Here is a 10,701-nt window from a genome sequence, read left to right on the forward strand (position 1 = left end):
ATTCTATCGACATAATAGTTCTTTTCTTTTTCTTCCTTTCTTTGCTGTTATTCCTGTTATGATTGCTTCTAGTGACATGATATGCAGAGCCTATGGTTCATCATACGAGTTTAAAATACACCTTGGCCTTATTATCCTTAAAGACGATATGATTGGCTAGCTAAATTTCCTCCTGATTCTTATTCTCTTATTCTCTCTCTCTCCCTCTTCTCTCTCTTTTGGTTTTCTGGGCATGCCCTTCTTCAAGAAGAAAAAAAGCTAATGTTGCTTCTTGTTTTATGGATTGCGTTTGTTCTTGTAGTTGATCAAGTAAAAGGTATGACAATCTAGATCAACCTGAATCTGATCATCCTTTAGCTCTGTCTACACTACCTTCTCGATTAGCCAAAATAGAGACCATAAAAAACCCAATGTTTAGACCACTTTCTAATAGTCCACTCGACCAACAATATCTACTTGAATTCTCAGCTTTTGATCAGTCTATTCAGCTCATTTTATCTCCTCATATCGAACTCTTTCATCCTGATGCACAAGTAACTATTTTTAATGCAGATGGATCAGAATACACAGAACAACTTGAATTGCATGATTATGCGGTATTTAAAGGCTTCAATAACCAAACTCATGAATGGGCTCGTATTATGATGCGACATGACCTAGAGAACACAATTGTGTTTGAAGGTGCATTTGCTTTGGATTTTGACATCTATCATATCAAGACAGCCACCAATTACCATCTATCTAAACGAGACGATGATCCTGTTACTACGCAACACACAGATATGATTATCTATCGAGATTCAGATCAGATAAACAAAGTGCTTAATAAACGATATCGACCTAAATCAGATATCATGTGTGCTATGGAAGAATTAGCTTACAATAGACGTAATACAGGTTCTCATATAGGACCCAACTCGACGAGTTTTTCTAATCTATGGGAAAAAAGAAGTCTTTCAGGCTGTCCTGTCTCACGAAAGATTGCTTATATGGGTGCTGCTGCTGACTGTTCCTATGTACTGTCGTATGGAAGTACACGTTATGCTAAACTACAGATCATCAATGACTGGAATGTAGCCTCTGCTGTCTATGAAAGAACGTTCAATGTCTCATTAGGGTTGATCTATCTTCAGATTTCTGTGCCTGAATGTCCTCTAAAGCCTAAACAAACCATTCCATGGAATCAAGCATGTTCAAGTCATTATACTATCAATGATCGTCTAAGTGATTTTAGTCTATGGCGAGGAACAAAAGGAGATGATGGTGCAGCACTATGGCACCTCATGACTAAATGCGCGTAATGATCTGTTCTTATTTCTTTATATGACTAACATTTAACAAGTACTGGTACAAAAGTAGGCATTGCTTGGTTAAGTCAATTATGTGAAACTCAAGTATCTCAACAAACAGAAGGTAAAGTGAAAAAAAAAAAAAAAAAAATACTGATATAAGTCAAGATGATGGTTCTTCAGAATGGGTTTCTGGTACGGGTGTATCTTCTATTACCCGAGATGAATGGAAAGTAGTTGCTCATGAAATTGGTCATGGATTTGGTATACTATAGTCTATTGTCTGACCATAGTTAATGATTCTGTTTAGGTGCTATTCATGACTGTACTTCTTCCATGTGTCCTTGTCAAGGAGAATGTGGTTGTTGTCCTCTAAGTGATACTGTATGTAGTGCAGGCGAAACGTATCTCATGAACCCAACAAGCAATGTTACTACTAATGATTTCAGTCCTTGTTCTATCTCTGATATCTGCAGTACATTCCCTAATATTGGCTATTGTCTAAAGAGTAAGTCTATCTTGAGATAGAACGACATCCATCTTAACTTTAGCGTTTAGCATCTGATGTTCGAACGGGCGGTTCTTTTTCAATCTGTGGTAATGGTATTTTAGAGCCAGGGGAAGAATGTGATTCTGGCTTAACAGACAGTGAATGTTGTTATGCCAGAACATGTAAACTAAAGCCACATGCTGTTTGCGAGTAAGTTTAGTCTCTTTTGTGCTTATGATCTCATACTATGCCATACAGTGATTATAGTAATCAATGTTGCCTAAACTGTACGATTGCACCCAAAGATACGATTTGTCGTCCTGCTGTATCTGAGTGTGATACCACTGAATACTGTACAGGCGAATCCAGTCAATGCCCTCCTGATCAGTTTGATGCTGATGGTACAAGTTGTGCTAACAATACCATGAAATGTGCTTCTGGTATCTGTACCTCAAGAGATCAACAATGTATGACTCGAGGTTTAAGGCAGAATATTAGCACACAATGTTCTTTTCAAAAGGACTCTTGTTTGATTAGTTGTACTGATCCTAAAGATACTCGTAACTGTCTTATGTTGAGTGGTATGTTTCTTGATGGTACAGAGTGTGGTTTAGCTGGTTATTGTCAAAAGGGCACTTGTATAAGTACAGGAGCATGTAAGTTAGGATGCTTTTACTTTTGGGGGGGAGGTTTTTCTGTCTGTCTGACTGTTCGTTAGTAAACACTTTAAAGGCATGGACAGCACAGAATTTATCCATTGCTATTCCTGTTTACTTGTTTGGAAGTATAGCTGTCTTGTTAATGATAGGTTGGATTGTATGGTTTATACGTAGAAGACATAGGCATCAATTACAGTCAACAGAAAAAGACAAGGATTCTCGACCGAATTCTATCATTAGTAATGAGATTATGATGACCCATCGACCCAGTCCTAAAGAGACTCAGATTGCACCACTGCCTACACCCAATACGATACCAATAGAGAATGACAGTACTGAACTTGTGCCAGTCTCATCAAATCCCTTTTTACCATCAACAACAGCAGCCATTGCCTCTACAGGAACACATCGAAGAGGCAAATCTAATTTAGAATAATTTTTCTTTTCTTTTCTTTATTTCCAATGGTTCAATTCTTAATGGATACTTTTGTTCAACGTAAAATAAACCCTACACAGGATCCTACTGATGACTTGTTAGATGTGTCAGAACTAGATCAGCTTCTTTTTCAAGATGGACAAGAAAGACTCTTGAAAGAAATAGATGACTTTATTGATCAGTTTGAGGCAAGTGTTTATCGATAGTACAAGATATAAACATGGGCATAGACAAGGCAAGACTTGTTTGATACAGCAGCTAAAATGTATGCTCAGTTGACTGTATGTGATAAAAAACTGAATAGTCTCAAGACAGTTGAGTTGGATACGACTCTAGATAAACTACATCAAACACAGCATAGACTTGATCAGTTATTATCAAAGACAGAACCCAGGACAGTCCATCTTGAAGAAAAGAGACAAGCATTTTTAACGCAACAAACAGAGCGTAAAAGACAGATAGAAGCACAGATCACAAGAGAATCAGATAAAATAGATGAATATTATGCTAAAAAGACAAGAGAATCCATCTATAGGAATTTAGTGGGTTCAAATCAATGGTTGTCATTGGATAAAAAATGAATACGCATACTTGTACACTTGACAGATATTAAAATTTTTTTTTTTTCTTTCTTTCTCTTTTTAAATAATAATAGTAATATGCTTCCACTTTCACTTTTATATACAGCTGCAGGTCATCCTATGCTTGTTGAACTCAAGAGTGGTGAGACATTTAATGGACATTTAGTTAATTGTGACAACTGGATGAATCTGACACTTCGTGAAGTGATTCAAACTTCACCTGATGGAGACAAGTTTTGGCGTTTACCAGAATGTTATATCAGAGGCAACACAATCAAATACTTGAATGTACCTGAAGAGATTGTTGATATGGTTAAAGAAGAAGAAAGCAAGCAAAGACATAATGCAGGTCGCGGTGGACGTGGACGCGGTAATAATGGATCTTATAATAACAGAGGCAACAGAGGACGTGGACAAAATCGTAATACAAATGGCCGTGGTGGCATAGTTATTGGTGCTCGTGGTGGACAACAATAAAGAAAAAGAAAAAAAAAAGTATGTCTATCTATCTATACCATGTGACCCTATCGATTACGTTACATAACAGTGACGTTTTTTTTTTTTTTTTTTTGTTCTCTTCTTTACTCTTTTTTGTATGATGCTTTACTGGCCAAAGCTATTGATAGCTTCTTTTACAACAACGCATATTATAGAAGCATTTATACCACTCTATCTAATAAACCAGTTACAACTCAGTGCATTACAAGTGTCCATACTTTTAGCTTTGATTTATGTATGTCGACTTTTTTCAAGCATATGGACTGTTGTTGATCAACCTCAGTTATGCACTATCTTGTTCAGTATGATGTTGACTGGATCTATCTTGTTGTTGACAGTAGACAATACTGTATGTTTGGTTCTGTTTACCCTGTTTTACGGACTATCTCAACCATTAGAAACACTGATTCATACAGTCATTATCAAAGTATTAGGAGATTACAGAGTCTTGTTTTATGGTAATATGATATAGCATCGCATGTCATAATCATACGAAAGATTAGGATCTTATTTACGGTGGGGAATATGGGTCGCTATTGTCATGACTGGCATGATAGGCCTGTTGATGAAGGATGATTATCTATCCACACTACTTGTGATACTCTCTATTGCTAGCATGATACCTATTGTCTTGATCAGTCTGGTCTGGATGTCCACTGAGCCAGTCAATCCAATTCAACTCGATATCAGTCAAGAACAAGCACCTCTCTTGTTAAAGAATGCACTTCATTTGACTGCAGATCAGAACAACATTATCTATAAACCCTACAGTATTTTTGGTGAACAATTATCACATATATCAGAGGAAGATGCAAGTCAACTGGATCGCATGTTTACAGAAGAATCATTAAGACCTGTGGCTAGTTATCAAAGTGTGGATGCAGTCTCTTTTCAGAGTGAAAGTGTCTATCGCTATGAAGAGAACACGATAGTGCCTTGTCATGCATTGGCCTTACTACCGTTACCAACACCCTTGGATCCACTGGTGGGTATCTATATCAAAGACAGCCCAGAACAAGAGTTAATATACCCTGCCATGCCCAAAGCCAATATTTGGAAGACATCAACACTCTCATTGACCTTATTGCTTCTGGGTATGGGTCATGGACTGATCAACCCTTTTTTGTTTGTGTATGTCCATGAGATTCTCGAGATCTCTTTTAACATGATTAGCTGTTTGATCATGGCCCATTTCTTGTCTCACATGCTCATGTCTTTTGTGATTGAAAAAGTATGTTACTTGTTGTTTTCTAGATCACTTATTTCATTAGTGGTTTTTTCATAGGTTCAAGTTAACATTAATCACCACCAGTGTTCATATCACACTCATACTTTGTTCTATTCTTTACCCTTGTTTTAAATCCAATCATCTCACTACATGGGCTGGTTTACTTGTTCTACAGGCACTTCAAGGTAAAATGAGTGCTTATTGATCATATATTTAATGTGTATATAGTGTGTGCTTTTCAGTTGATATGGTCAAGTGCAGCTGATCAAGCCCATCTGATGCACTGGAACCAGATGGATCGAATGAAACAACGTGCCACTATATCAGCCTTATATACAAGTATTGGTCCTGCTTTGGGTGTATTGATAGCAGGGTGTATATTGCAGTCAGAGAAGAGGAGTGAAGATTATATCTTGATGTACAAGATATGTGTTGCATTGTTCTCTTTAAGTTTTGTTATTTCTTGGGGATGGACATCTGATGAATAAGCCTTATACCGATCACAATAAAGTAATGCTTGTTGCTTATGTAGTTTTTTATAGGATAACCAAAAAAGTGTGACTACCATTAGTTTGATTGGACCATCAATTGTTATTATAAGCATACAAAGAAAAAAAATATATATATCGCAGTAGATAATCCTCTTTCTTTTTCTCTTTATTATCATGGCTAATTCACAAGTTCTTTCTCTTTATCGTGACTTTATTCGACACGGCAAGAAGTTCGCTGCTTACAACTTTAGAGACTATACCATTCGTCGTTCAAGAGATGCATTCCGTGCCAATATGAATGAAACTTCACCTGAAAAGATTGCAGCCTTTATTGCCAAAGCTCAAGAAGAATTAGCTGTTGTCAAACGCCAAGCTGCAATTAGTCAAATGTACACCAAGGGAGAGCATTTGGTTGTTGAAGTACCCCGTAAATATTAACTGGTTAAATAAAAGCTGTAGATATCAACATGTTCGGAAAAATTAGTCCCGAGGTAAAGTCAATTTTAAGGTACAAAGTTGGAGTGGTAAGGGATAAAAGAGGTATTGGTTAGTGAGCATATAATATCCTTCAAACTTAAGCGAGTATGGTATAATTAAAGAGTTTGTTATTTTGTAAAGATGATCTCTTTTTTTCAAAATTAGCCGTATTGAAAGAAATGTCCATTAGTGTTTGGTTATTCACTCTAATGCCAGCTGCACTTGTAGCACTACATCCAAATCTGATATTAGTTTATCAGAAGGATATTGCACATATAATTCTGTTGTTTGAATGGATTTAGACAATAAACCAGTATGTAAGCGCCTTTGTTATAATGTCTTCTCAGGCACTGTAAAAAATAAACATGGAATGAACAAAACAAGAAGTTAGTGATACTCATATTTAGAAGTATCTTTAGCTGGAAAGCAAACGAAACTTACAAGGCCAATCTGAACTTGCTTTTGTCACACTAAAGAAGCACTAGCTAATGTGTTTATCACTTTTCTACTCCCTTTCAACTTGGTAAATTGACTCCCAATGTTAATGTATCAATCTTGTATATAGACAACAAAACACGATTTTGTTTTTGTGATCCTAGTTGAGAAGATCTTCCTATCTTAAATTGATCGACTTGCGAGTTTAGTGTGCTTCAGATTTTAAATGGCCCCTTTGGAACAAAGTTTAGCTGTTTAAAGCTACAATGAGCAGAATAAGACAGCAAAGGACAATTGATTGGTTGACTTGGCTGCAAGTTGACCACAAATATAGACAAGCTCACTAGGCACAAATGTCATTCTGGATTCAGCTCTTAATATCCAACATTATGATGTTTATTTCAAAAGTAGATGTCTTTTATGAATGTCTTTGTCTTACACTTTGGCTACTGCGTCTCTTTCCCCGAGCTCTGCTAACACTAGGCGGTGCAGTCGGATTCACTCCTGTTCTTTGTTGGCCCAGCATAAAACTACGGATACTTTGAATAGACTGCTGACTATATTGCGAAGCCAATACCAAATCTCTAAAACGCGATGAAATAGATCTTGAGGGAATCGATTCTTGGCTACTAAGAAAATCATGACCAGATAAGCTATATTGAGAAACTTGGAGACCTTCATAATCAGGATTATTTTCATAGTTATCCTCATCCTCGCATTCAGTACGTTTTCCAAGGCTACTGGACGTCCTCTCCATTGGAGCTAGTATAGAGAAATCTTCCTCTTGACCTTCTACATAGCCTTTTGCTTCTTCATCAGATTCTTCTTGCCAAGTGTCTGTCATAATCCTCTCTTGAGCATCTTCAGCCATCTGCCTTGTTCTTAGAGTACGGTCTCCAACTCGGTACTCCAAAGGAGGAGCAACATTGTCTAACAAAGCAATTTCAGCTGGAACAGGATCAATGATTTCGTGTATCGTGAATGAATCACAGATAACAGTATAACGAGGACTGACAGACGGATCCTCAAGAACATTGAAGGTTCGCATAGGTAACACGCTTCCTTGGGCAGCAATTCTTAGGCATCTGTTGCCGTTTTCTTCGTATTTATCTTGTTCTGTTCTATCGATAAATGTCAGGATAGAGTCCATGAACATCTCTAAGGGAATATGAAGAATAACACAGCTGTTTGATTGATGAAGGTATGCTGTAAACATAATCATCGTATTTGCACGACAAGGCTCTTGGGACTGAGTAGCTCTTGCTGTAAAAATAATGGCATCGTTTATAGTGGACGTACGATATTGGTTTAACTCCATTCTGTAAAAAAGAGAAAACAAAGGATGATAATGATGTTGATTACAGATTGAGGGTTGGGTAATTTATCCTGATTAATATATTTCTGTCTCTTTAGTACTTTTTTCTTTTTTTTTTTTCTTAATGAATCTTCAACCAAGGCTCTTGCAACATTTCATCCTTTTATCAAATCGAAAACTTTCTGCAATACAGGATGCAGACTGCAACCAGTCTTCAGGTCCTTAAGCCAACTGACCATCAAATCCAACACATCACTCGGTATGACATTAGCTTTAATTCAGCTAGAGTGCAGTGTACTGCTTGGGATATAGAATTTTTATGACTGCTTGAATAACCTCATCTTTCTTTACCGCTGTACAAACGGACAGCGATACTTTTTGTTTTGCAAGAAAAGTGAAACTAAACTAAATCAAAAGGCAGGTCTATGCACCTACTAATCAAATATCCGGACTTACATTGGCAAAGTATGCAAAGCTGCTGTTTTTTTTTCTGTCGACCATATATTTGGCAGATGCACTAAGTTTCTTTCCTTTATGCTTGATCTGATTGAGAAAAGAAATATCTACTCTGCCATACATCACATACTTCCTATTGAGCCAATCTGACACTAAGCACCTATAGACGTCTATACTAATGATCAATACTAATACAACAATACTTCTCTTGTATCCTACACGATACGTAGCAGCAGCGTCTTGAAGAAGAGGAATAACCTAAATCCAAACATAAGTAACTATCAAAAGAATCACTCTTCCTCACTCTCTCCCAATTTTTAGAAAAAATACAGACGCTGGCTTCCATAGAGAGTATTTGGATTACTTCAAGTTCACATGCAACACTTTTTCACCTAAATACCAAAGAGTCTTAAGCAATTGCAGACCATGAGAAGACTCAAAAATGTTTTTCATACATTGGAAACGTTCTATTCAATAGCTACTAAACCGCCCTATCCTCAAAAACGACTATGTCAGTTGTTATCAGCCAATATTTGCCTATTTCTACTCACCACCTCCTTTTGTTGATAAGCTTTCTGAAGACAAGTCGGAGGCATCGGATATTTGATATACTCAATGAAGCTGCAAAGCAGAGGTTAGTGTTTTTCTTTTTGTCTGAAAAAGTAAGTTTAAACTATCCCTTAGAAGCCTTCACTTACACCTTGTGCTCTGGACAAGCTTATCTACAGAACGTTTGATGACGATGGCCAACCTTGTCGCAACCCAATCTCTATCAATCTGTGTACGATTGCAGATTCATATCTGCGGCATTTACTGTACAAAAGAAGGAGCCAATGCCTGTCAATTTGGCATTCTCCATCCTTGACAGCCAGACTCAAAACAATACTATCAGCAAAAAAGTTTTCTATAAACGTAATACAACGGATAGCCGTATAAAACCCTTATGACCTCTACTTATTCAAACTTACTGAGGTTACAACGGACACCCAAATGAATCAGGAACAGATGTAATGTTTAACTTAGTCAAATACCTCAGTACACTGGATACGGTGGTTCGGATGAAGATTGGCATGGATCATTTCAATACAATGATTGTCGGTGCTGTCGATGCCGCTTTTTACCCCTGCGACTGGAGAAAGCACAGATTAAGTAGAGAAATCATCTTTATCAGCTGTGTCTGTCCATGGGAAGAGAAGACAGCTCCGTTACGACCTACTAGAACTGCATCTTGACTCAGAGAACATCTTTTCCAGAACACTTGTGAAAAAATAACAGTCATCCAAATTTCACTTTCAAGTCTTTTCAAAAAACCTTCTAAAACGATATAAAGCTTTCTTACTTAGACATCAAAGTAAAGAAATAAAGAAATAAAGAAAAGAAAAAAGACGACTTAGTTTGCATACACATCTAAGCTATTTGTTGCTATTGTCTACTGTCTCTTTTCGTATCTCATTTCACATGAAGCATATCTATATCTGTAGATCCATGGACAATCATTCTTTTTTCTGCAAGCAGACCTTGAGAAAATCTATAGTTTTTCTTCGCCTTTTTATCTTTTTTTTTTCTGTTCTCACTCGTATAACTTGCTTAAATCGAATGTTCTCATCCTATTTCAATCTAAACCAACTAGACCAATAGTGGGGGACGATGTCTAGAACTAGTCTGTGTTTTATCTTGAATGAAAAAGAAAAAAAAGAACGAATATACGTTTTGTAGCAAACTAGAGTCTTGAGCAGCTTTTTTTTCTTTCTTTATCTTGTCCTCTCATATTTTCAAGTCTTGGAAAAAACAGAGAGGTATGTATACAATATTGTATTGATTTAGCTAATACTTTTAGCCCTCTTTTCTGATGTTTCTTCAAGTCAAACCATACCAAGGCGTCTCTTCTTTGCAAATATAGAAACTCGAGCTTCTCAATACGTATTTTGACAAATGGTTTATCTATCTTTTCGTACAAACCAAGAAAGAAAATAAACAAAAAGAACACGCGTCTCGACAAGGATTCTCTTTGTTTCTCTCTCCTCTCTCTGTCCCTCTTTCTGGCCTTATCTCCATTGGTAACTGGCTAGTAGAACGAAGACTGATTTCGCTTATTGAATCGCGTAAATCAAACGTATCTGTTGTTGGCCAATTTCCATAAACCTCTACTCCTGAAGGGCTTTGCCTTGAGGGACACATAGTAGACCTGTTGGGAGGTTCGGTAGCAAGGAGTTCACAAACATTACCTGTGCTTCTCTCTCAGTACTGATAGGCTTGTTGTGAGGAAAGAGCCAACAGAACTAAGCTTTAGTGATAAGATTTATCCTCTGAATTCTACTGCAAGTTTACCGATATGATACGGCTAGT

General features: G+C 37.0%; 7 protein-coding genes across 7 annotated transcripts; 6 read left to right on the forward strand and 1 right to left on the reverse strand.

Moving 5' to 3' along the window:
• Positions 1-261: 261 nt before the first annotated feature.
• Positions 262-2,874, forward strand: B0P05DRAFT_583996 (Metallo-peptidase family M12-domain-containing protein; the record flags this gene model as incomplete). The annotated part of the gene is made up of 8 exons (XM_051582302.1): positions 262-316; positions 358-1,297; positions 1,343-1,413; positions 1,458-1,553; positions 1,600-1,797; positions 1,848-1,989; positions 2,038-2,435; positions 2,498-2,874. The coding sequence occupies 8 exons, from the start codon at positions 262-264 to the stop codon at positions 2,872-2,874; spliced, it is 2,277 nt and encodes a 758-aa protein (XP_051438580.1).
• On the forward strand, positions 2,700-3,598 carry B0P05DRAFT_267346 (uncharacterized protein). Its single transcript, XM_051573385.1, has 3 exons — positions 2,700-2,934; positions 2,977-3,062; positions 3,105-3,598. Exons 1-3 carry the CDS (start codon positions 2,901-2,903, stop codon positions 3,453-3,455), a joined length of 471 nt encoding a protein of 156 aa, XP_051438581.1. The 5' UTR covers positions 2,700-2,900; the 3' UTR covers positions 3,456-3,598.
• On the forward strand, positions 3,439-4,026 carry B0P05DRAFT_527785 (uncharacterized protein). Its single transcript, XM_051576577.1, has one exon. It carries the CDS (start codon positions 3,534-3,536, stop codon positions 3,930-3,932), a length of 399 nt encoding a protein of 132 aa, XP_051438582.1. The 5' UTR covers positions 3,439-3,533; the 3' UTR covers positions 3,933-4,026.
• A 576-nt stretch (positions 4,027-4,602) lies between these two features.
• B0P05DRAFT_462967 (uncharacterized protein) lies at positions 4,603-5,669 on the forward strand (the record flags this gene model as incomplete). Its single annotated transcript, XM_051574142.1, has 3 exons — positions 4,603-5,184; positions 5,225-5,366; positions 5,410-5,669. The coding sequence occupies 3 exons, from the start codon at positions 4,603-4,605 to the stop codon at positions 5,667-5,669; spliced, it is 984 nt and encodes a 327-aa protein (XP_051438583.1).
• Positions 5,670-5,797: 128 nt separating this feature from the next.
• B0P05DRAFT_267573 (uncharacterized protein) lies at positions 5,798-6,207 on the forward strand. Its single transcript, XM_051573386.1, has 2 exons — positions 5,798-6,099; positions 6,157-6,207. Exons 1-2 carry the CDS (start codon positions 5,847-5,849, stop codon positions 6,165-6,167), a joined length of 264 nt encoding a protein of 87 aa, XP_051438584.1. The 5' UTR covers positions 5,798-5,846; the 3' UTR covers positions 6,168-6,207.
• Positions 6,208-7,002: 795 nt separating this feature from the next.
• B0P05DRAFT_594202 (uncharacterized protein) lies at positions 7,003-7,902 on the reverse strand (the record flags this gene model as incomplete). The annotated part of the gene is made up of 1 exon (XM_051583066.1): positions 7,003-7,902. One exon carries the CDS (start codon positions 7,900-7,902, stop codon positions 7,003-7,005), a length of 900 nt encoding a protein of 299 aa, XP_051438585.1.
• Positions 7,903-9,331: 1,429 nt separating this feature from the next.
• B0P05DRAFT_527796 (uncharacterized protein) lies at positions 9,332-9,712 on the forward strand. The gene has a single exon (XM_051576578.1). The coding sequence runs from the start codon at positions 9,366-9,368 to the stop codon at positions 9,585-9,587; it is 222 nt and encodes a 73-aa protein (XP_051438586.1). The 5' UTR covers positions 9,332-9,365; the 3' UTR covers positions 9,588-9,712.
• Positions 9,713-10,701: the final 989 nt, after the last annotated feature.

Source organism: Gilbertella persicaria, assembly GCF_025201335.1.
Source record: "Gilbertella persicaria strain CBS 190.32 chromosome Unknown B0P05scaffold_5, whole genome shotgun sequence".
In the NCBI taxonomy this organism is placed as follows: domain Eukaryota; kingdom Fungi; phylum Mucoromycota; class Mucoromycetes; order Mucorales; family Choanephoraceae; genus Gilbertella; species Gilbertella persicaria.